General features: G+C 35.1%; 1 protein-coding gene and 1 long non-coding RNA gene across 28 annotated transcripts; one reads left to right on the top strand and one right to left on the bottom strand.

Moving 5' to 3' along the window:
- Positions 1–9,829: 9,829 nt before the first annotated feature.
- LOC110872035 (serine/threonine-protein kinase STY13) lies at positions 9,830–14,812 on the top strand. The gene is made up of 6 exons (XM_022120793.2): positions 9,830–10,702; positions 11,720–11,841; positions 12,582–12,790; positions 12,894–13,068; positions 13,936–14,070; positions 14,385–14,812. The coding sequence occupies exons 1-6, from the start codon at positions 10,336–10,338 to the stop codon at positions 14,589–14,591; spliced, it is 1,215 nt and encodes a 404-aa protein (XP_021976485.1). The 5' UTR covers positions 9,830–10,335; the 3' UTR covers positions 14,592–14,812.
- A 2,456-nt stretch (positions 14,813–17,268) lies between these two features.
- On the bottom strand, positions 17,269–22,399 carry LOC110872036. Of its 27 annotated transcripts, XR_002554070.2 has the most exons (9): positions 22,142–22,398; positions 21,752–22,095; positions 20,974–21,059; positions 20,663–20,787; positions 20,388–20,452; positions 19,602–19,769; positions 18,248–19,006; positions 17,966–18,143; positions 17,269–17,573 (listed from the first exon to the last, which is right to left on the bottom strand). It is a non-coding gene; the product is annotated as an uncharacterized LOC110872036 (long non-coding RNA). The 27 variants fall into 27 exon arrangements; XR_004868711.1 differs by having other exon boundaries at positions 19,602–19,700; positions 20,388–20,787; positions 22,142–22,399; XR_004868710.1 differs by having other exon boundaries at positions 20,388–20,787.
- Between the last annotated feature and the right edge of the window lie 2,607 nt (positions 22,400–25,006).

Raw genomic sequence — 25,006 nt, 5'->3', positions numbered from 1 at the left:
AACGAACATCAAGGGTTAGCTGCCCCAAAGGCTTGAGGGGTATGTCAGCGATACCTTTTATAGAGGTTCCAGAAGGTTGAAGCCTTGAACGTTCTTCATTGCTTAAACGGTTGAAGAACTTTTCGAACATGATTTCAGTGGCTGCCCCTGTTTCTATGTATGCCTTACATGTTTGCAGTGTTCCCACGGTGGCTTCTACCACGAGAGGACTGGGAAGTGGGTCCTTCTTCGTAGGGGGGAAGCAGACACACTGAAGCTCCCAGGCTTCCAACCGCTGCCTCTTGTGAGGAACCTTTTCATCAGAGTATACCATATTGACTTCCTTTCCCTTGCCTTCAGCCATCTTGTCTCGAACTCCTTTTACCAAATGAGCGAGTTCTCCTGACTTAACAGCCTCTTCAATTCTCTTTTTTAGTTGGAAGCAATCATTGGTGTGGTGACCCTTTTCTTCATGAAACTCACAGAACTGCGTGGAGTTCTCATTTTTTCTGCTTTTGGGGAGAGGCCTGGGAGGTCTAAAGTTTTGTTTGACTTCTTCCGTTGCCAGGATTTCTTGAGGGGTTTTTGTGAGGGGAGTGAAACTTATGCCTTTTTCTCTGCTTGAAGGGTTCCGACCTTCAGACCTTCGAGGGTCTGAACCCTTTGGCCGCCTGTCATAGGAGTTGAAGTTTCCCCTCTTTCTAGCTGGGCTATTGCTTCGCCAGCCGGATCCTTTTTTCCTTTGTTCCTTGATGTCTACAGCTTCCTCTCCCCGAATGTGAGCTTCGACCCTTTCAAGGGCTTCTTCCAAGGTTTTGGGCAGAGACTTGTTGAAATCTCGTGTGAGGTATTTAGAGGTTATGGCATTCATAAAGCCAGTCACTCTCATTTTCTCGTCTGCCCCTACATAGGTCAGACCTTCCTTTTTGTATCGTTCAATGAATGCTCAGAGACTTTCATCATCACGTTGTTTTATCTGGAAGATCACCGTCGCGTCTTTGACATATCGCCTTTGTTGGGAGAAGTTTGCCAGAAAACCCCTGCTGAGGTCATCAAAGCTTCGAATGCTTTGAGCAGGTAGGTCATTGAACCAGATTCTGGCGGATCCAACAAGAGTTTGCATGAACATTAGGCAACATTCAGCGTTTGACCATTTTTCTATTCGGGCTGCACCAGTGAAGATCTGGAGATGGTCCTCAGGATCTTCAGTCCCATCATACGTTATGATGTGGGACGGCATCTTGATCTTTGATTGTAAATCATAATCGGCTATCTGCCTTGAGAAGCATGAAAGGTTACTTGGCTTATAGGGTTTAGCCAAGTCCTCTTCAGTCCTTGTATCTATATTGTTACTATTGCCGTGATTCCCCTGAGTGGCTAACACTTGATTAATGAAGTGTTGCCACGGGAAGTTGGCCATCATCTGGGTCATCATATTGGGTACAAGGTTGAAGCCTTGAAGGCTTCCTGGACCAACCGAGCAGTTTATTCCGAGAGGAGTGCTCATAACAGCACTTCGTGCTAAAGGGAGCACGGACAGAGCTTGCTCCCATGAGGTTGTTACAGAAGCTGGATAGCTTGTTACTGGGGATTGTAGGAGCTGGTCAAGTGTTAGCTCGTGTCCCAAAGGAGCACCACTAGTAATCGGTTGGGAAGAGAGGATAGGATGCACCGTAGGATTTGTCATAGTGGACAGATAAGGGTGAGGGTTTGGAGGGTTGCTGGGACCAGCCTCACTTCTTGTGGTAAAAGGAGGTAGGGGTGGTCCGGGAGACAGTGTTGGTTCAGGTTCGTCATAGTCTAAACGAATCCTTATACCCTTTTCCCTTTCTTTACTCACATGCTGGTTAAGAAGTGACCTTAACTCAAGGAAATTATTTGCGACCCCCTCGGGAGTAAGTTCAACACGTGCTGGGGTGTCAGATACACCGACATTGGGAGATGGAACCCCAGATTTGGACGGAGTTGGTGTGTTGAAGGTAAGGAACTCGGGTGTGCTCCCCGGAGTCGAGAAAGATGTTGGTATAGCCACATGAGCTTGGCCACTACCCGGGGTGGAAGTGTTTGGAATCTGATTTACTTCTCCCGGAGATCCACTTTCAGACATGGTGACTTTAAGTGAAGAGAGCTACACTACTAGGTCTTTTTTGAGAAAAAATAGCGGCGTAGCCCCACGGTGGGCGCCAACTTGTTGATGCAACAAACACGAGACCAAAGATAGTAGCTGAGTTGGTTAGGCAAAAAGGTTGAAGGGTTTAACCTTGCCTAACACAGGTCGCGGGGTCCCCCCACGTTTGCAAGACGTGGAAGGAGGTTTACTAGTTTGTAGTTGTTGTTTGCTGAAGATTCTTTCTCTGAGATGTTCTCAGATCCAGAAGTGAGAGCAAACGGAATGTGTGTGGTGGATGTGAAAAGGAGTGGCTTGGACGTAAGCAAGTACTCCACACGAATGACCAGAGATTAGAGAATCTCAGCTGATCAGGGATGTCTTTTGGAGTAAATGAAGTGTCTTTTTATAAGGGAAGATATCTCCCAAAGTAGCATGTACAAGACTAGTAATCCTGCTTGCAGTGGAGGGTTTCCCCTTTTGGGGTTGAAGGCTTTTGACCCCTGGGTAATAGCGTGCATTGTGCAGACCTGCTTTGCTTTTGCGGCCGTGGGTTGGTGAAGCAAGCTCCGGATGTGACTGGCCACTGTTTCCTCCTCGCTTTTCCTATCTTACCGCTTTTTAACCATTGAACCGTTTAACCATTTAAGCATTTGCATATTTAGTCATTTTATTTAGTCTTAGGCTACCCCGTCATCAGGTTAGTTATTGGTGGTGTAGCTCAAAGAGCAAATTGTGAAGGGGGTAAGCTTCTTAGTAGCTAGCTACCCTGGCCGACTTCTTAATCATCTACAAATATGTATCATGCCTTGCTTTTAGATTTTTCAGCTATAATAATGTTAAGAGTTTATATGTATCTAAAGGTTTACAAATATGTGCATTACTTAAACCTTTGCTGCTAAGTTTGTTTGGCATAGAACACTATAATTGAAAGGAATTTCAACTTTTATTGACACGTTAATGTGATTTTATTGTATTATTATTTAGTATATAATAAAATTACAATTATATAATTCGTGTAATTATACGAGGTTCTAACCTATAATATATACTTTTTTAAAAAATTTGGCCCCCGGAAGTAGTGGGCGATGAATGGTCGCCCACCTTGGCCCTCCCAAGAAACGGCCCTGTGAGTGAAGTTCAAGCATGCTCATAAAAGCTCTTTGAGCTACTAAGACAGGCTCAATCCGGCCCTAAATATGTTTAACCGAGCTCGAAAAACACTAGATTTTAAGAATTAGCCGAGCTCGAAAACCACCCTAAGTATGTCGTCGAGACGAGCAACAATTTAATAAAATATTCACTTATTTGTTATTTTAATAGAATAAAATAAATAGAATGATCATGATTGAGGGAGAGTTGAAGAATATTAAAAAAGCAATTGACATTCACAGATGGTGGGTATTGACGTACACACAGTGTACAACTTTTTGAATTGTCGTTTTGCTTAGATCAGATGTCGTTTATCTAGCGACGACTCTTCCAATGTCGTCGCCGACCCACATTCTTGTCATATCATCTTTTACTTTCCAATTTCCTTTACTCCTTTATTTATTTTTTTTAGTCTGTATGGTATTTTACACCGCAAGATGTACATGGCTCATATAAAGTTATAAATACATGCTGTATAACTGATTATTGCACAAAAAAAAAGTCAGAGAATATTTTTTTGTCTCCATATATAACATTATACAGGCCGTATAACATAGAGTTATACGTATTGTATAAGATTGACCCATATAATGTTATACGGCCCAAACCTCATATAATGTTATACAACCCGTATAATGTTATACAATTCGTATAGAATGTTATACGACCTAATATTTTCTCCATCAATACGAGCTATATAACATTATACGAGCCGTATAGTATTATACGACCCAATATTTGTCATGTCAGACTATTCTATATTGGCCATACAATGTTAATACGGCTCGTATACAAGGTGTGACTTTATTAGGACCCTATTTTATTCATCAAATTAATATCATTCGGAATTTGAAATTTTGAAGTTGAATTCGAATTTGATTCAAAATTCAAATTACAGAATTTGGACCGAATTTGAATTCTCATCAAATTAATATTATTTGGATTTTGAAATTTTGAAGTTGAATTCAAATTCGATTCAAAATTCAACTACGAAATTTAAATCGAATTTGAATTCTTGAAAATTTGAAGCTAGATTTGAATTCAATTCTAAATCGATTACTAAGTCAGAACCGAATTCACGTCTAAATTAAAAATTCTAATGATGGGTTAATTTGATCCATGATTCTATAAATTACAAAATTAACTCAAAATCGAACAACAACAAACTAAATGAACTCGAAATCAAATACATAAACTCTTAATTGAGTTACTATTTTTCAATGATAAATGTAGTATAGCTGAAAAACGTGGAATCGACTCAAATATTAGACATTTGATTCAATGATAAATGTCGAGTAGAGTTAAGAAATGTGGAAGCGAGTCAAGCGACTCAAAAGTTAGACATTTAAATATTTAATGATTTTAGGGTAATTAGGTTGACAATTGGATTGGAAATTAAATGTAGGAGACTCAAATGTTAGATGGCCTTTTTATGGTTTTGTGTGTGTATATAATTAAGTGTTTTGTGTTATGCGTTGTGTGTGTGTAAATATATACAATAAAATTAAATGCATAATTTGAGTTCGAATTTTGATTCAACTAAAGTTGCAAATCACAAATTCATATTCAATTCGAAATTCGATTAGTAAATTCGAATATTCACCAAAAAAAAAATCGATTCTATTCTAATTGAGCTTCGAGCTTCCATATTGTAAGTATAAAACTTATTAAAATTATATTATTTTTAGATAGTACTTTGATATTTCATAAGGTGTTTTATGGTGGATTTGGAACTAGTTAACCACTTTTAATAATTTAACTCAAGGAATAACTAGTTAACCACTTTTAGTATTTAATGAATTTATCTATATCTTTTTACCCATTGACTTAAATAACTAGTTTTTTTTTTTTTTTTTTTTTTAAGGGTGACTTTCTATGTACAGGTCCTATTGGTCACCGGGTTCATGTCGATGACATTCCCCCGTCAGCCCCGCTCTTCCGGACGCGATGTTCGATCGGGCCCCGGCCGTTGCGCAAGCTGACCTTCGCCCGGAAACCATACTGCCCCCACACGAGAGACTTGCTGGGGTAACAGCTGGGTAAAACCGGGTTGCCCTCAGGACCGCATCATGCCTCGGTAGGAACGATCCATCATTGGGACGTCCTCCCCCCGAAATGCCACAACCGGGTTTCGAACCTGTGACCTCTCAAAGGAAGACACAAGCCCAACCAAATGGGACCAACTGGGCTGAGGAGAGGATTAACTTAAATAACTAGTTAACCACTTTTAGTATTTAATGAATTTATCAATATTTTTTTACCCATTGACTTAACTCCTACATACAAATGTATTAGCAAATTAAAACCATAGGTAAATATGCTATTCTTTTAAGTAAAGTAGGACAATATAAAAAATGTATTATCTCCAAAGACATCAAAGATATATATTTTGCGTCTGTAGTAATTTATGTGTCATGTGTATTTATTTGATATTTATTATTTTTATTATATAATAAATAAATATTGGAGTTAACTGCCATTTCAGTCCCTGTGGTTTGGTCACTTTGGCCATTTCAGTCCATTTTTCAAAAATACGCCATTTTCGTCCCTGACATACTGGAAAGGTGCCATTTCAGTCCAAATTCTCATAACCCAGTTAAAGTCAGTTAGGTGAGTATATTTAATGAAGGGTATTTCAGTCCTTTCATAATTCTTTTATTTTCCCTTTATGTTTTTAATAACCAAAATCAGTTAAGTGCCACCAAAACCCCTCCCCTGTATAAAACCCCCAAAATTGAGTTCAACGTAACCCTAATCCCAAATTCACCCCCTAAAAATAACCCTAACCTGCTGCAACAATGGATCATGAAGACGACAACGATCCAAACTGGAGGGTTCGAGGTGTTTACTCAAATTTCGACCCTGAAATCGCATATGGTAGGTTTACATTCGTCACTTTTTTGCTTTATGAATGATTGTCTTTCTTCATCATGTATAAATTAGGACTAATGTTTGTTGTATAATCGTTTCAGAAAACAAACCTGATATGTTCACATTGAAAGTTCACCATGGAGGTGAACTCACTATGTTCCCTGATGTAACATACGAGGGGGGGATAATCGAATATGTTGATAAGGTGAATGCGGACTTTTTCTCTCGAGTAATCATTGATTCCATGATGTTGGAACTTGGTTATTCGGAAGATGATCTGGATATCTTGAAATACTATTTTAGGATTCCAGGTGAAGATATGGATTTTGGCTTAAGGCCAATAGGTTCAGATGATGATTGTCGTAGGTTGATTAGGCTTGCAACAAAGTGTAAGGTTATAGAGTTATATGTTGAAAAGGTTCAAAGGGTGGATTTAGGAGAGTTGACACAGCAACCATTAAATGTGATCTATCCTGAACAAGATCAACAGCCTCAAAATGATCCTGATTTAGGAGATCTAACACAGGAACCAGGTTGTGGTGGTGATCAAAATCCAGTAGGTGGTGATGAAATTCCAGTAGGTGGTGTTGGTAGTCCAGGAGGTGGTGATGGTAGTCCAGGAGGTGGTGATAGTGATGGCAGTGGTGATGATAATGAGGGCAGTGGTGATGATAATGAGGGCAGTGGTGATGATAATGATGGCAGTGGTGATGATAATGAGGGCAGTGGAGATGGTAGCAGTGGAGATGGTAGCAGTGATAAGGTCCAGTCTGAGGGTAGTGATTCTGAGGGAAGTGATTCTGAAGACCCTCAGTTTATTCCTGATGATGAGGTTAGTGAAGAGGATAGTGAGGGTATGAATAAACATGCCAGCAAAAATAGGGCAAATGCCACCAAAAGTGAAGCTTACAAGACTATGAATGAACAGACAGAGGAGGATTTAGATGATCCTGAGTTCATTGTTGATAAGGATAACTTGGTCATAGACTATGATGATGACATGGATGAATTTAGGGCTGCTGTGGACTTTGACATTAGTGAAGATGACAACATACAAGAAGACCAATTAAATGAGGATGAATTGGTAGATGTTCAAGTTGATTGCAAAGACCAAAGGTCCTCTAACCCCCTATGCAACTAAAGCCCTAGACGAGATCAAACAAGAAGCTGCTGAGTACACTGTTATCTTTAACTCTATCTCCAAGTATCAAGTTAATGGGCCAAGAGACAACAAAGTAGTGAACTTGGTGGAGAAAAGTTGCACCTGCAGAAGATGGGACTTGACTGGCATCCCTTGCAAGCATGCAGTTGCTTGTATATGGAACTTGGCCCTACATGGCAAGGATGATGGTGTATTGGAGAAGTGGGTTGATAAAGCATACTGGATGCAGACTTGGAAGGATGTGTATTCCCATGTAATTGATCCAGTAGATGGTCAAGACTTATGGACACCTTCCACATGCCCTACTAAGCTGCTTCCACCAAAGCACCACAAGCAAATAGGCAGGCCAAAAAAGAAAAGGAAGAAATCTGCTGTGGAAGTCACTGAGTTGACTCAACAGATGGAATCCAGTGGCAAGATGTCAAGAAAGGGTGAAACTGTGGAATGCAGCAAGTGTAAAAGGAGGGGCCATAACAGGAGGAGTTGCAAGGGGACTGATGTTGAATAGGCATTGCTGGTGTTCAGTAGTTTGGTAGAAACATGTCCTGGTTATGTTGGTTGAAAATGTCTTTTGAATGTTTTGGTTATGTATTTTGTCCAGGAACATGTCATGTCTTTTGATTATGTCTGTTGGTACACTTCCTAATCTGTGTTTTGAACATGTCTTATGCTGCTTATGTCTTATGTCTTTTTGTTATGAATTCTGGTAAACTATGTCCAGGTTTATGTCTGCTTATGTCTTCTGTTGTGAGTTATGTCCAGGTTTATGTCTTTTTGTTATGAATTCTGGTTATGTATTCTGTTATGAGTTATGTCCAGGTTTATGTCAATTGTGAAATCTGTTATGGTAAGTGCATTAACCATAACAAAAAGCATATTACATTAAATCGGACGCAACAATATTCGGCAAATGCATAACCATAACAAAACCATATTACAATGTATCGAACAATATTCGCCAACTGCTATTACCACTGCTTTAACATTATACATTTACCACTGCTTTAACATTAAACATTTTCAGTGAAAAGCAACATATGAGATGAAAAAAACCCAGCTAAACATTAACATCATCTTCAATCTCGTGTACTTCACTGCCATTCCTAAAGCTTGTTCTTGAAGTTGCCTAATTTCAGATGTCATCCTCGAAGCTTGTTCTTCATGATCCCTAACTTGATAAGCCAAACCCGCAAAATGACGAAATACTTCAACAGCCCTTTCACACGATGGACCCTCTGCCCAATCCACAAACCCGCAACCCCTATGTCGAGTAATGCAGCAGAAAAACTTCCTTCCAGGGTTTGCAGGGGTCCACGATGTCTTCACAATTGTTGGAGACCCACAATTAGAGCAGACAACCATCGTTGAGGGGATGGTCTTGATTCAATTTTGGAGGTGAAGTTGGGATCTAGGGTTACAGTTGCAGGTTTGGGGGTTTTATACAGGGGAGATTCGATTTTGGTTATTAAAAACATAAAGGGAAAATAAAAGAATTATGAAAGGACTGAAATACCCTTCATTAAATATACTCACCTAACTGACTTTAACTGGGTAATGAGAATTTGGACTGAAATGGCACCTTTCCAGTATGTCAGGGACGAAAATGGCGTATTTTTGAAAAATGGACTGAAATGGCCAAAGTGACCAAACCACAGGGACTGAAATGGCAGTTAACTCTAAATATTGACTTTTTCAAAGAACCCGTGAAGTATTTCTTTTAAATATATTTTGCATTTTCGGTGCTAACTTCCCAAATGTTCAAAAGGCGAATTTCCTGTCAATTCTGGAAGTAAAAGCTGAAAGGGTCATATATTATTATTATATTTAAAGCGATTTTTCAGTGTTTATCGTTATAATAATAAATAGTCATAGGCCCTCCATTGCGGTGAGAGGTGTAAACCCGTGGTATCAGTGTTGAAAGTGGGGCGTAAAATCATGCTAAATATCATACGAATGACGACTAAAAACCGGGAAAAAACGTAAAATAAAAACACAAATTGTTAACACCAAATGACTCACGTGACATAAAATGTAGACGAAACTGAATTTATACCAACACGTATTAGAAAGCCGGGAGGGTAAACAAACGTGAGAGACCAAATGTAACCACCCAAACACCATGCTAAGTAGTAATCGAACGACGACCAAGAAAAAACGTAAAAAAAAAAAACTAACAAAATAATGAATTCACATAACTTTTCTAGCAAAATTATAAAAAAACCTAAATTTTATTACAAAAATTAAATCCTTCAAGTCTACTATGCAACAAAAATAAACACAAAAAAGACAAAAAAAAATCACAATTCTTCCTAATTTTATAAATTAATACATATAAATAATATAAATAATAGTATTATTGCTGTTCTTAGTATTATTCACTAATTTTAAAAATAATAACTACAAAAATTTTTTAAAAATCACTAGTTTGTTATAATAACTACAAATTTTTTTTAAAAAAATCACTAATTTGTTATTATTATTATTATTATTATTATTATTATTATTATCGTAATATTATTATTTTATTATTATTTTTAGGTGAGATCACAATAGCTATTTTAGGAGCCACCCGCCATTGCATTTTTCTCCCCTTTCTTCGCTTATTCATTCTTCTTCCCACCACAAAATTCTCTCATCTCCACCATCAAAATCCTTTCTTTTTTTAAGGGTTTTTATTATTTTCAACTTATATATCTTCTTCATTATAATTTTCCTTCACATCTTTAGAATCTTTTTAAAAAAAAAAAAAAATCACACCTTTTTCCATCTGGGTTTCCTATAATTGTGCTTCTAGCTCCACTTTCTTGAATTTTCTGAGGTTTATTCATTAGGGTTTTGTTTAATTTGTTCAATTTCAAGAAATCTTGAAAAAAAGATTCAATCTTTGTAATTCTTGATCCAATTCAAGTCCTTGTTTCTTGATTGTGTTGCAAGTTTTCTTGTGGGGTTTGATTGAATTTCAAGAAATCTTTATATGCATGCTGTAAAAGCTTCTATATTTGATTGTTAGGTTTTAAAAATAAAAATAAAAATACCCTTTTGTTTTTTTTTTATTAAATAAAGTATGGATTTGAAGAAATATAGAGAAGAAAGTGAAGGTGAAAGTGGTATCATGAGATCAGAATCAAGAAGCCTTGGTTCATCCCCAAAGAATTCAAGTGGTCAACTAGGGTCAAAGTCAAAGGATTTGGGTAATATGAGTAATAATAAAGATTCATTTTTGAGGGCTGATAAGATTGATTTCAAGAGTTGGGATGTGCAATTGGATAAGCATTTGAGTAGGGTTTGGTCAAGAGATAAAGAAAAAGAAACAAATACTAAAAAAGAAGAGTGGGAAATTGATTTGGCAAAATTGGATATTAGGAATGTTATTGCTCATGGTACTTATGGTACTGTTTATAAAGGTGTTTATGATGGTCAAGATGTTGCAGGTAAATGTTTTTTTATGTTGGTTCTTGTGATTTTTTTGGGTTAATTGTTGTTTGGTATGTTAAAGTTTGAATCTTTATAGGTTTTGATTCAATTTATAGACTTGTTATAGTGAGATGATTGATTATGTGGTATTGTTATTCGTTTCGTTCTACATGGTTCGGTAGGAATAGTGGCGAAGCTTGAGATCTTGAGATTTCTGACCAGGGGGCCGGAAGTCACCGGACCTAAAAATTTCTATAAAACTGGGGGTCGAAAACGTATATACCCGAAAATTTCTATACGAAAACTACATACGGTTCGAGGGGTTGGGCGCCCCCTCTCGCCCCTTAAAAGCTTCGCCCAATGGTAGGAATGGATCCTAAATATATATATGGTTTGCTTTCTATATTTAGTTATTGTCAAATTTGTAAGTATTTGGTTAAGGATCCTAAGTTTATAATCATTGTAAATAAGAAATTATTGGATCTTTTTTGACAAGAATAAGTTGTTTTTTTAATCGAATTCGTCCTTGTTATCCACAAGTGTATATATATACAAAAGGCTTATTTAAAAATTGCGATTACATAACTGTCATATGTATAGCGTTAAAGCAACACTTGTATGTGTTTATGGGCAGTGGCGAAGCTTGAGATTTCCAACCAGGGAGGGGGGGGGGGGCGAAAACGTATATACCCAGAAATTTCTATAGAACTAGGGGTCGAAAACGTATATACCCAAAAATTTCTATACGAAAATCGCATATATTACACTACTGAGCGAAAAGTTCAGGGGGTCGGGTGTTTGGTCATGAGGGTGTTTGGATGTGCATTTACAAAGTGATTATTACGACTCCGAGATTCAAAAAATCACTATCATTATTAACTAACACTAAAAAGTTCATAATTCCAACTTAAGCACATCCAAACACCCTGTATGTATGCATAATTTTCCCCTGACATGGAATATATACTGATCTAAAACTTTTTTTAATAATTATTTCATGTTTCTTTCAACTTATGTGTTTTGAAAACTTACAGTGAAGGTATTGGATTGGGGAGAGGACGGTCTTGCCACTGCTGCCGAGACCGCAAATCTGCGTACGTCTTTTCGACAAGAGGTTGCTGTGTGGCATAAGCTTGATCATCCAAATGTCACCAAGGTCAGTGCTTCATTAAACTAATAACTACTAAAATCACAATACTTAGTAATTATTTTTAGAGTAAACTTTTGTTTTGCTCCCTGTGGTTTGGTCACTTTAACGGTTTTGCCCCAAACTTTTAAAAATAGCCATTTTACTCCAATAGTTTGCTATGGTTTTTCCATTTTGCTCCCTGCGGGGAGCAAAATGGAAAAACAAACAATTTGGATGGAGTTAGAGGCGGGGAGCAAAATGGAAAAACCATAGCAAACTATTGGAGGAAAATGGCTATTTTTAAAGGTTTGGGGCAAAACCGTTAAAGTAACCAAACCACAGGGAGCAAAACGGAAGTTTACTCTTATTTTTAAATAGTTAAAATAATTTTACAATGATCAAAGGTTTGTAGCTATTTGTACTGTAGGTGGCAAAATGGGCAACTTTTACTCCATTTTTTTGTAACTTTATAAATACGTAACGTATTTCATAAGATTTATAAAGCTTTTATTATTAAAATAGTAATTTATATTTTTGTAAAGCTATTTGGGAGGTTAAAACTTATAAGCATTTAAAAAACTGCGCAACTTTCGACTGGTTTGCATGTTTAGTCAAGTTTTAAAAAAAATCCGGTCTGACCCGTTAGAGATAAACTCAGATTGACCCATTTTCAGGAAAATGGGTTGAAATTGTCACCTCTAGTTTTTACTTTCTACGGTTTTATAAGCATGTTGTCTTTACTCTTATTTTCTCTTATGACGTTGTAGTTTGTTGGAGCTTCAATGGGAACCTCGGATCTTAAGATCCCGTCAAACAACACGTCAAGTATGGGTCAAAACTCGCTACCGTCTAGGGCTTGTTGTGTTGTAGTAGAGTATCTTCCTGGTGGGACCCTCAAGAAATATTTGATCAGGAATAGTAGAAAGAAACTCTCTTTCAAGATTGTTGTTCAACTCGCTTTAGATCTCTCTAGAGGGTGAGCTCAATTCTAGTTTTCTTTTCTTTAATTAAAAAAAAGTTTTTTTTTATTTATTTTTTATTTTTTTATGCATCTTTTACGGGTTTCTTGATTTTTGCAGTTTAAGCTACCTTCACTCTAAGAAGATTGTGCACCGGGACGTTAAAACTGAAAATATGCTCTTGGATTTGAATAGAACCCTAAAGATTGCTGATTTCGGAGTTGCTCGTGTTGAAGCTCAAAACCCTCGAGACATGACCGGTGAAACGGGAACACTTGGTTACATGGCACCAGAGGTATGTATACCTCGGTTCACATTTTATGTTCTAGATTTGATTTGGATGCATGTTTTGCATCTTTCTAAGTGACTACAAGGGCAGGGGTGTGGATGAACCGAGACGTACGGAGCTTGAGTTTAGCTCATTTTAGTTAAGAGAGCTTGAGCTCATCTGGGCTCGTTTCAAGCCTATTGTGTAAAAGTCGAGCTCGGCTTGCATTTTCAATACAAAGTCAAAGTTTGTTGTCAATATGACATAATTTTTTGAGTAAACTGCCAAAATGGTCCCTGAGGTTTGGTCACTTTTGCCACATTAGTCCAAAACTCAAACCTTTTGAATCTGGGTCCTTATGGTTTCAATTTTGTTGCCATTTTCATCCAAAATCAAAATCTGGTCAGGTTTTTCAGTTAACATCCAGCTTTTCTGTCTTTTTCCTCCCTTTTAATGAAGGGCAAAATGGTCTTTTAATGTTTTATTATAACAAATTACAAAAATCTGACCATTTTGCCCTTCATTAAAAGGGAGGAAAAGGACAAAAAAGCTGGATGGTAACCGAAAAATCTGAACAGATTTTTGCTTTTGGATGAAAATGGCAACAAAATTGAAACCACAGGGATCCAGATTCAAAAGGTTTGAGTTTTGGATTAAAGTAGCAAAAGTGACCAAACCTCAGGGACCATTTTGGCAGTTTACTCTAATTTTTTCAATAATAACACTTTTTTTTTTTTAAATGATTTTGAAGGTTTTATGCATTCAAAATATCACCTTGTGAGATATTCAACCCGTTTTCCTTTAAACCCGTCAAAGATATAACATAACCTGAAATGCGATGTCTATACTTTTGGAAAATTGTGAGAGAAGATATAAAAGACTTGAATCTTGTAGGTTCTTGATGGAAAGCCTTACAACCGGAAATGCGATGTCTATAGTTTCGGCATATGCTTATGGGAAGTGTATTGTTGTGACATGCCTTATGCTGATCTGAGTTTCGCCGAAGTATCTTCTGCGGTTGTTCGTCAGGTTTGTCGTTTTTTACTAATCCTGTCATTTATATTTATAATCTTAATATTGTCACTTTTTTGTCAGTTGAAAACATATTATAACTAATTAAGGCTTATTTAACGAATAGATAAAACGATTAAAAAGGTTGTGTGCATTAAAAAAGACATTTGGAGACTTGATCCATTCAACCTTTTCTCCTTTTAGCAAAAGTAAAAAAAAAGAAATTTATTTGACCCGTTTGAGATAAAACGCAACTAAATATGTTACCATGATACCATCTCCATGCTTTGTTACTATTTATTAATAATAGTTTTTATATTCTTTTTTTACAGAATTTACGGCCCGACATTCCTAAATGCTGCCCGAGTTCATTTGCTAACATTTTGAGAAAATGTTGGGATGCAAATCCCGACAAGAGACCCGAGATGGATGAGGTCGTGAGATTGTTAGAGGCGATAGATACAAGTAAAGGTGGCGGGATGATACCCGAAGACCAAGCCTCGGGTTGTTTTTGTTTCACTCCGAGACGTGGCCCGTGATCCGTTTTCCTCATGTTATGAATGTCACAAACATTTTGTTTTTTTTTTTCCCAAATATTTTGCATAAGTTTACAACTTTGTAAACCATTGGTAGTCCCTTCACAAAATTTTGTCAACTTTCATTTAAAGATTTGCTATGCAAATTTTATGCAGTGGCTACTCATATGCTTTTTGTTTTGTTATATATATATATTTTATATAATAATGATTGATTATACATTTATACTCATTTTCTATTTTATTATACATTTGACATTGCATGAGTTCTCATAGGCAACTCTAAAATTTTCAGGATTGTTTGTCTATATATATGATTCTTTGTGAGTGTATATGTCATTTCAGTTTATTTATTTCAAAAATGACATATTTAGGAGAATATTATTTCTTCAATACATGGAGGAATATTTTTTGTTTATTTAAAAAGTTAATTTATTGTTTTAACATATTAATGTTGTGTGTTGGTATTAAAACTTAAAACTTTAGTTAAAAAACAATCTTATTAGATTTGTTTTTGCATTCAAATTCCCTTAAGAATTATACAAAATCATTGATTTGTTTTTTATTCAAATTCCCTTAATAATTATACAAACCAAACACAACACTAAATTTCTATTTCTATTGGAATTAATTCCAATTCCTCCAAATTCCAATTCCTTTCAAACATTCCAATTTCGTCGTAAATATTCCATGAACCAAACGACTGCTAAGGATTGATGAATAAAAATGATCTATACGAGCATAAATAAGAGCAGGGAAGGAAGTAAAGGTGACGAAGGGATAGGTTAACCCTCCAATGACCGATTCGTCATATTTTATATAACGAACTTCAAGTTTTTTTTAAAGAAAAACATGAATTACATCTTCTATTTGCAATTGGTAGGGAAGAGAATTTTATAATGAGCTATGACTAATAAATATTGATTCCTCACCCCCAATGAGAGAGTTTAAGAATCTATTTTAGGAATGGAAATGGAACATATGCTTGGTTTTGTGCCTTTTGTTTTCTTATATTCTATTACCATGAACCTAGGAGGTTCCATATGTATGTACTCTTGGTTTGTGGGGGTACTATAATAAATGCTCAATCCAAGGGACCAACCTTGTGTGGGCACAAGAGGAGAATTTTCTCATTTTAGGTGTGTTTGGTGACTTTTGCCATCAAATTTCACCATCATGGTTTGTTGAATATTCACTTTATCATCATCACAAATGCATCTACTTTTTTTTAGTTTTATCAACTTACACTTTTAACCTTTTGTAGTTTCTTATTTGACAACTATATTATGTATAATTTTGTTGATTAAAAAGATAATTAGATTTTTTCATGTAAAATGTATTTGTAGATATTAAAATTGTAAAAAAGGCATATGTTATAAAGTTGTTAGTTTGTGAAGCATCTAACTTATGAAGAGGAACTTTCAACAACTGCTAGTGATGTTCTAACCTCTCAGGGGTTGTTTGGTAACTTCTGAGCTGAACCAGTGAGAACCAGTATAATCCTTAACCGTTCAGATGCAAATGTTTGACTAATTCAGATTAGAGATCTTAACCATCTAGACTCACTATAATATTCAACCATTCAGAGACAAATGTCTGAACCATTTAGACATCTGCTCGCGAAACAACAGTCTAAAACATTAAGTACTGAACCAGTAAGAGGTCTGAACCATTAAGAGCCTCACTAAGAGCTAAACAAACAGTCCCTTAGTTAACAGAATATCATGTGACGTATATGAGATATTCCATAAGGTAAAATTAGTTGATGTTATCAATTTTTTTACAAAGAAATTTCGAACAATAGCACATCTGAACCACAACACTTCTCTAAATTATGTGTTCTTAAAGATAAGGAACCACTCTAAAGATAAAAAGAAAACAATTCTATCAAGATCGAAGTACAAATCAACATAGCGTATCCAGAGCATGTGAATACTATCAACAAGGTTGTTAGTTATTTGCAGAAAAAAGTTTGTTAAAAATAAATATAGACTATATAATTGTAGTAATGAAGGAATTTTAGAAAAAAATACATAGATGAAAAATGCATTACTTTTTATTTAGAAGGGATCAAAACTATATTTTCCAAAATATTTTACTATGTATGATAAACATTACAAAATTAGTTAATTCCTGTGAAAAAGGTACATAAGTTTTCCCCTACCTTTTGTCGGCTGTTCTATATATCTGAAATCATTAAAAGTGCAATGATATATTTACGTTGATCATCATAAAAAAGTATTTAGGTAGTTTGCTTATAAAAGTTTCAAACTTATATTTTATAAGTTACTTTTGAGTAATTTACCCTTTTAGAGCTTATTTCTTTTTTAAATCAAAGTCTTCACATGCGAGAAAAATTCATTTTTGAAAATAGTTGGGTTTACAAAAGAGTTGGTAAAAATAAAGGTGTTTTTTTTAACATGTTGTAAAAATGATGATGTTGTTAAAGTGATGGTTCAAGTTTCACAAACAAAAAATATAAGAAGACAACAAAAACATGTTGATGCCTAATAGTGGGAGCCGAGCAACAACAGCCAGTTGCTGCCCATAAATTGGAACCAAGCTCAACTTCCAACTGTGGAGCATTAGCAGTAGGGCCGGCTCTAAGAATTCTTTTACCCTGTTCAAGCTCGAAAAAAAGTGTTCTTAGGCCTTAACGAATCTAGGTACTGGGCTCACTAAAGGTATAAACATAATATTAATGGGCTAATAACTAATCTAAACCATAAGAATAGTTTTGTAAGTGGGGATATGTTGGAGTTTATATGGGTATACCATATTAAAAAAATTACATGTATCGGGTTTTTTTAAATAACATGCCCTTTGAAATACCAGACCCTGGCCGGTGGTCTTCCCTGCCCACCCCCAGGGCCGCCTCTGATAGCGGTAACTACGATTGTCACTCATTGGTAATTGAATGAGCGGCGCACTAGTAAATCGTGGACTCATCAGTATGCCGAGCCGCTCAACGGGCACAACCTGCACCTAACAGGAAGTTTTTGATGCTGTGTTGAACCAATGTTACATTGATATAAAGTGTAAATTGCATCAAAATAAACATGTAAATTATAAAAACACAATGGATCACATGTAACTAGTTTATTAAATAACTAGTGCTAATTCCCGTGAATTTCGCGGGGCTGGGAAATGATATGTTTTTATTTTTTGAAAAAAAAAATTACGTTTAAACTGATAAACAAACTGTACGCATGGACTTATTATGGAAATCTGAAGTTGAACATTAAGAACATAATTCGGAAAGAAAAACAACTTATTATGTTAAAACATGTTTGGGTACATTATACTAAATATGCATGTCAATTCGCACCCAAAAAATTCCATTTAGTTAACAGATTAAATATAAAATGTATTCTTACTTGGGCAAACCGTTAAGCGGGTCAAGAAGAGCTTTAGTTTCAACAGACATCACATCAATTTGTTTTCTGGGTTGGTGGACTGTTGTTATCTTTGACTGGGAGACGGATCAAACCTTCCACATCCTTCATATCCTTAATGTTAGCATCTTCTAACATTGAATTGCCACCAATTATGCAGCTGAATGACCATGTTACCAGCATGTAAATATAAATCGGACAACCACCACATATAGGAACATACGATAATTACCAAATAAAAATTAAGGAAAAAAAATATATTACCTATCCAGATGCGCGCGATCCATATCGTTCCTAATGCACCTTTTTTCGCTAATATAAACTGCGGTTAACCCAAATTGAAGAATTGTTTGACGAAAACAAAACAAAATAAGAGATGACTACAATTATTATATAATAACATCAGTATAATAGGAATTGAAATAAGAAGAATCCAAATAAGTTTTACCATTTAACTAACACTAAAACTAACTACTAACATATACTACAAAGAGATTAAAAAAATTAGTAATGAGAACTTAATTACCTCGACTCAGTTGAAATCTGTAATCCCCGCTATCGAGCAAAGGAAATAGGTGACGGGGAACTAATTAACGATATACCTTTGATGTATCAAAAGAAGCTAATCCGATTTGGCGAGCAATGTCATTTGGCCTTTTTGCTGAAATCTTTATTCAAAATTTATGCAAATTTAACGTTTTTAAATTTAATTGCTTATATTTCAAGATTTGGAAAAATCTAAATCTCCTAGATTGAGCTTTAATCTCCCAGCCTTAATCTATTTTAGAGCTAATAATCCATGTGTGACATCATACTTTCCACCATAAGATTCTGCCACAATATATTCATTTATTAAAAAGTTTTGTACTTTATATTCATTTATAAATTATAAATCTTGTAAATTTGCTACAAATTTCATTCCACAAATAAAAGATCTGCCTTTCTGAGCCATGTGAAGTTTCTTGGGTTATGATCCAATGGCCCCACCTCACCAAAGTTTCCTATTCCAACCACTGAACCACCCTGCATTTCATTCATCACAAAAAAAAAAAAAAAAAAAAAAAAAACATGTGTGAGAGTCGTCAATAACACTCGAGGCTTTCTATAAAAAACAAAACTTTTTAAAAAAACACATACACATTCACTTTGTTCTTTAACATAGTATATAAACGATATATGAGTTATGAGAGTCGTCAATAACACTCGAAACTTTATATAAAAAAAAATCTTTTAAAAAACACTCGAAACTTTATATAAAAAAACAAAACCTTTTTGCGGGATTAACTATTTAAGTTTCCCCAAAGTTATAGTATTGTTTAATTCGAGTCATGATGAATCACATAAATTAAGAAAAAATATAATAAAATACATGTATAAGATATTAATGTTACATTTACAATGTGGAGGTTTATAGCTACAAATACAAATTACAAAAATATAAAAACCTTGTTTATATACAACATTAGATGTCAAATTTCAACCCACTTTACCCCCTTTGAGATAAAATGTAAACAGAATCGACCCGTTCATAGTAAAGAAAAGTGGCCTTGTCTAGTAACAATATGCATCTTATAATGGTAGAGAAGGAAAATAATGAATGGAATAGAAGCTTACTTACCTCTACTTACGATTTGCATACAACATCCTCCCTCTTACAAACCGTATTTGAACTTTGAACACAAAAAAACAAAAGAACTGTTGAACTTCCAATCTTGTACTTCGGTTTGAACGTTACATTTCATTATCCATATCCGAGTAAGAAAAGATTCAAAATGTCTATATCAGTCTACAATGAGTCGCATCATGTGAGTAAACATATTTGTGTTCTTACACGTAAGTTTGGATCAAAAACTATTTAATAATCATTCGTCCAGCTATGAGCATGCTACAACAACTTAGTGTAGGGATGAGCATTTGGTACCGGGTATATTCGGTACAGGTACCGGTACCCATTTTCCCCGTTTTTCGGTATCGGTATCGGTATTTACGGGTAAAACACCGGTACCGAACCGGTCTTCGGTACTGGTACCAATTTTCTCCGTTTTTTGATACCAAACGGGTATCGTGCTCATCCCTAACTTAGTGGCACAAAAAATAACTCTTCGAGATTGAGTTCAACATTATTTTATTGATAGATGTAAAAAATTAGTTCAAATGAGTTTACAAAATTTATATGTACTCATTAATTTAGAAAATGGGGCCAACAGGTGAATGAAGGAATATATGATGCAATAAACAACTGAACATTAGTTTTTCTTCTTCATGTTGTGTTCCAGTTGATAACAAAATAAGTGCATACTATGATCAAAGACAATCCATTCAAAAAGCAATACAATTTTTTTTAAATATCCTTTCACCAACCTAACCGATCAGTATAAATGGATGTAGGGTAATTTAGAAATACCTTATTGAAATGTGTGACTTAGGGCTTTTAAGGAGCTGTAATCGATGTCAAGCCTATGAGAGACACTTCACAAAAATGTCCAGATTAGCATTATCTAAGAAAACAATAATTTATTTTGCAATATATCATAGTAATCTGCAAAACAGAGAATTATATTATATGTTTAAATTACATATTACATAAGTCATAAACGTATAAATAATTTATATACATATATGTATCCATTTATAAACCACTTTCTTTCATGTACTTCTCCCATCCTTTAGAAAACATACCTCTTGTAACCCTCTGAATGTTCAGCCCCAATATGCATATTCATCACGAATCCATCATCGTTCAGGACCTTCAACTCCATTACATTTTCAAATTCAGCCATCCTAACAAAATCAGCCAGAAAGCGCTGCAAATATATATATATATATAGACACAAACATTTTGGTGAACCTATATGTTATATAGTATACAATCATGAAATTTTTCTCCTTAGTTCTACAATTATTATTATTATTATTATTATTATTATTATTATTATTATTATTATTATTATTATTATTATTATTTGTGGGTTGCCTTATTAAATTCTCACCTTATATCAGCTTTTCTAGCTTTCTTTTGTAGCTGGATCCTTTATCTCCAATCCATTGTTTTCGTGTTTGATTCCAAAAAAAGGACCTACAAAGAACAGACTTCAAGATCCATCAAACTAATCATAGCAAAATCTTTGGATTGGGTTAAGAGGTCAAACGTCGGGATGGGTTGAATAACATCTTTTTAAAAAACTTGACAAAACTATGTTATAATAATAAAAATGGAACCTTTTTTTATAAAACGATTTAGACATAAATTCAGCATTTGATACATTCCACACAACATTCAACTTGCATCTAACCCATTAAATATGGAACTAAATCCACACTATAATGACCATCTATTGTGAAACTTTAGATATAAATATTCGTATGCATGGTATATATTAAAAGGGTTGATTGAGAGTCAAAAAGACCAAATTTTTTTAAAACTTTTCGTAGCCAAAAGAAATAACAATCTTATATGTCTAGTCAACCAAACTAACAATATACGTACAAAGCCTTATATATGCATGTATAGACATGAACTATCAAATCTAACAATCAAAATTCACCAAAATTCACACGTAAGTGCTATTCCTCGAAAAAGCAATTCACACATGGGCTCCATTAGTAATCCTATTGAATTAACATTACACTATAATCATACAAATAAAAACCAACTCTTTCTTGAAAAAAAATAAATCATTTGGGTTAGGTACAGAGTTATCAAAATTTAAAAAATACGGGTAACAATCTTTACACACCGAATGAACAATTATATGCAATGAAACGTACCGAATGGTGTAGATTAACCTCCCACGAGATTTACATGTGATGGAACCCAGAAATCGAACAATCTTCATCTCCATAAACCTTCTTGACTATCTGTGATGAAAGAAATTGACTATCTACAATGAAAGAAACCTTCCTGACTATCGCAGCTAGGGTATCAGAACACAAATTAAACAAAAAAATGTAAAAAAACAAAGAATCGCAAAAAATAAACAAACCTTGAATCATAGAAATCACTTGCTATGATTTTCAAAAAATAAACAAACCTTGTCATGACTTTGGTGTGGCGAGATTGAAGATGAAGACATATTAGTGTTGAGGAGGTTGTGCAAAAAAAAAAAAGAGATCTAATCAAGAATAAAGATGATTAATAGATAGAAAACTGAATCATACCTTGGTATTGATGATCTTTCAGGAATGAGATTTAGGGATGATGAGAATGAGGTGTATGATGGAAGAAACAGAAACCCTAGATGCGAATGAAGGTTGTGTGTTCTTCGGATTATAAGAAATATATAGTCGAAACCCTAAATTGAGAGATGAAAACCGATGAATCTTAAGGAAGAAGATGAAATCTTGTCATCGATTTGAGATCCAGATGCAGAAGCGTATTAGAGAAGATGAAACCCTAATGCGATAAGAAAAGTGTGGTGTCTTCGGGTTATAACAATTATATACCACCGCGTATTTGACCCGAATTCAATTAGACGGGTCCGCGTTTTCCCTTGTGTTATGATGAATGTGTATGTGAAAGGAAGCTAGTAATGCCATGTGTCGTGTGTAGATTTAAGAAAATGCCATGTGTCATATGGTGGCTAGAAAAGGGACATGTGGCACCTTAGGTATGTCTTTTATTAGGTAGGATAGATATAAAACATGTGAAAATATAAACTACGGAATAGTTTTGCTTTGTACTATAACTAAACACGTGAAAATAACGCTAGAAGTATATTCTTGCATTATAATTTATCAAGAAATGGAATATAATAAAAATAAATAGAAATATCATTTGGTATTTTACTTTTAGTACCAACAAGTTTGGCCCGTTTGGGCTTAAGAGAATAAAACACATTAGGAATCATAATATGCATCAATTTGTATAGTGGATTTGTGGGTTTATTCTTTTAAAATTTATGGATTCTGTATTTTATTTGATTCTTTTTGTTTAGCATGCATCGTGTTTAACATTTTCGGTTTGAAAAGGTGAAAAAAAAAAGAAAAAAAAAACCCATATTTTGAGTTGTTGCTATGAATGGAAATGACAATAACTCATTTATATAATGAAAACAAATATATAAGTTAAAAAAGCGAAGTGTATAACTAGGATGGTTTTTGTTTATAATGAAAACAAATATATAAGTTAAAAAAGCAAAGTGTATAACTAAGATGGTTCATAAGAAACACTTGTTCAATCTTTGAAGCAATGTTATAAAACAAGGTTTCGAAGGCCAAGTACTCCCCGAATAATCGTTACAAGGTCGGCTGCCGATGCGACTTTCTTTAACTCCGCTTAATTACTTGGAATCGATTGAACGCGGTCAACCTCGACCAGAATTGGATCTAATAGGTCAACTCAGTCCGAGTTTGACTTAAAAAAATAAAACATAATTCCTATGTCTATCATAAATGAATATCAATTATTGAACTACTTTATTATTATTATTATTATTATTTTCGAATCTAATATCTTCTTAAATATAACCAGAAAACTTGTTAAGTTACATCAAAACAGAAGGTAGACAGGCAACAAGCTGCGCCGCCAACCCTTTCTGAATTGCAAACCCCAACCTCCCGAACACAAACCCCTGCCCCCTTGGGGTCGAACAGTTGCTGTGGATAACCCGTTGAACCCTCGTCAAGAAGTTGATGGCTTCTGGCGCTAGGGAGCCAAAAATATCAAAGGCAAAAGAGATAAAGACATGTTGGTTCTCTGCGCAAGCTTTAGCGTGCTTATCCACTTTCTTTGATTCTGCCTTTCTTGCTGCTAGTCCAGCTACAAACCCGTTTTCCCTTAAACCAACCAAAGGGGAAACCCCCGTGAGGTCTACACAAGCATGTTTCCCCCCAGCCCAGCCAAAGACGAACAGATCCGCTGGTCGCAGAGTAGATCTCCCTTCCATAGGGTCCGTGAGGAAATTCACAGGGGCCTCTTTCTTAGCAGAAATCCCAGCTCTTCTTAAGATGTCCCCCAAAACATCTCGCACCCAGTCATGCCGATATTTAAACCCAGGGAGCTCTTTACAGTGAACTGCGTGCTCCCCATATTTATCCATACAAGCTTTACGACATATCGGGCAGGTTTCATCTTCTGGGTACATAGGGATCATTAGCCGGTATTTGAGAATGGTTCTATATTCTAATGCCGATATGCATTGTCCTAACCCCTCAATCGGGATAACGGTCAAAAATTCCTGAGCATGCATTTTTTATTTATATTGATATTCACGTATTTTGTAATAAATATTAGTAAACTTAAGATATTTAACATACATATAAATTCCCGAAAACAAATTTCTTTATAATTTAACATGTCCGAGTACTCCACGACTGCTCTCCGCCTAGGCCAAGTACTCTCAACTCCCCAATCGGCCGACTAGGAAGCACCTAACGACTTTTACAACCATGCTTTCAAGTTTAAAATTACGTCGATCATTAGGTATAGTGCTCATATTATAAAGATTTGTAGATGAGAATCATTTAAATTTCCTTTTGTATCCGTATGTCAAACTTTTAGTCACCATACCATCTTCTAGTTTATAAAATAGTCAGATATACATGTATGCATATATAGTACATTCAAGATTATCTCTTGTCAACAGACTCTTTTAATGATAAACGAAAGTAAGTAGTAAAGATACAAAGAATATATATCGTTTTTATTATCCAAAGACAAAATATATTTATGAATACAAATATCTTATGCAGAATAATTACATATACATACGAGTCTCTACTAAAGAATCCAATTTCTAGTTTGTTCTTGTGGTCCATACACTTTTTTGTTTGTAGTTTGTTTATGGTGAAGTTGTTACTTCATCCACTAGTTTAACTCCATCAAGCTAGTAAGTTTATCCTCTTTTATCATAATAAAATGTTGAAATTTCGTGCATGCTTCGCTGTGTTCCCAAGTTTCATGTAACGAATGAAAATAAAGGATTTCGAATTATGTAAAAAAATCGTGTTCTAGAGTTTTTTAAGAAAGGAAATGGAAAGAAAACATATTTCTTTTTCATTCATTTTAAATCCTCCCAAATGAAA

The sequence above is a fragment of the Helianthus annuus genome, chromosome 1 (assembly GCF_002127325.2).
Source record: "Helianthus annuus cultivar XRQ/B chromosome 1, HanXRQr2.0-SUNRISE, whole genome shotgun sequence".
In the NCBI taxonomy this organism is placed as follows: Eukaryota; Viridiplantae; Streptophyta; class Magnoliopsida; order Asterales; family Asteraceae; genus Helianthus; species Helianthus annuus.
The sequence above is the reverse complement of the archived record's forward strand: the minus strand, read 5'-3'. Positions and strand labels throughout refer to the sequence as shown.

What these genes read in the sequence shown, in the direction of transcription:
- LOC110872035 (XM_022120793.2), top strand. Translation starts at nt 10,336, where the DNA reads ATGGATTTGAAGAAATATAGAGAAGAAAGTGAAGGTGAAAGTGGTATC. An exon ending in GCTTTAGATCTCTCTAGAGG is followed by an intron (nt 12,791 to 12,893) that starts GTGAGCTCAATT and finishes TGATTTTTGCAG; the next exon opens with TTTAAGCTACCTTCACTCTA. An exon ending in TTGGTTACATGGCACCAGAG is followed by an intron (nt 13,069 to 13,935) that starts GTATGTATACCT and finishes TGAATCTTGTAG; the next exon opens with GTTCTTGATGGAAAGCCTTA.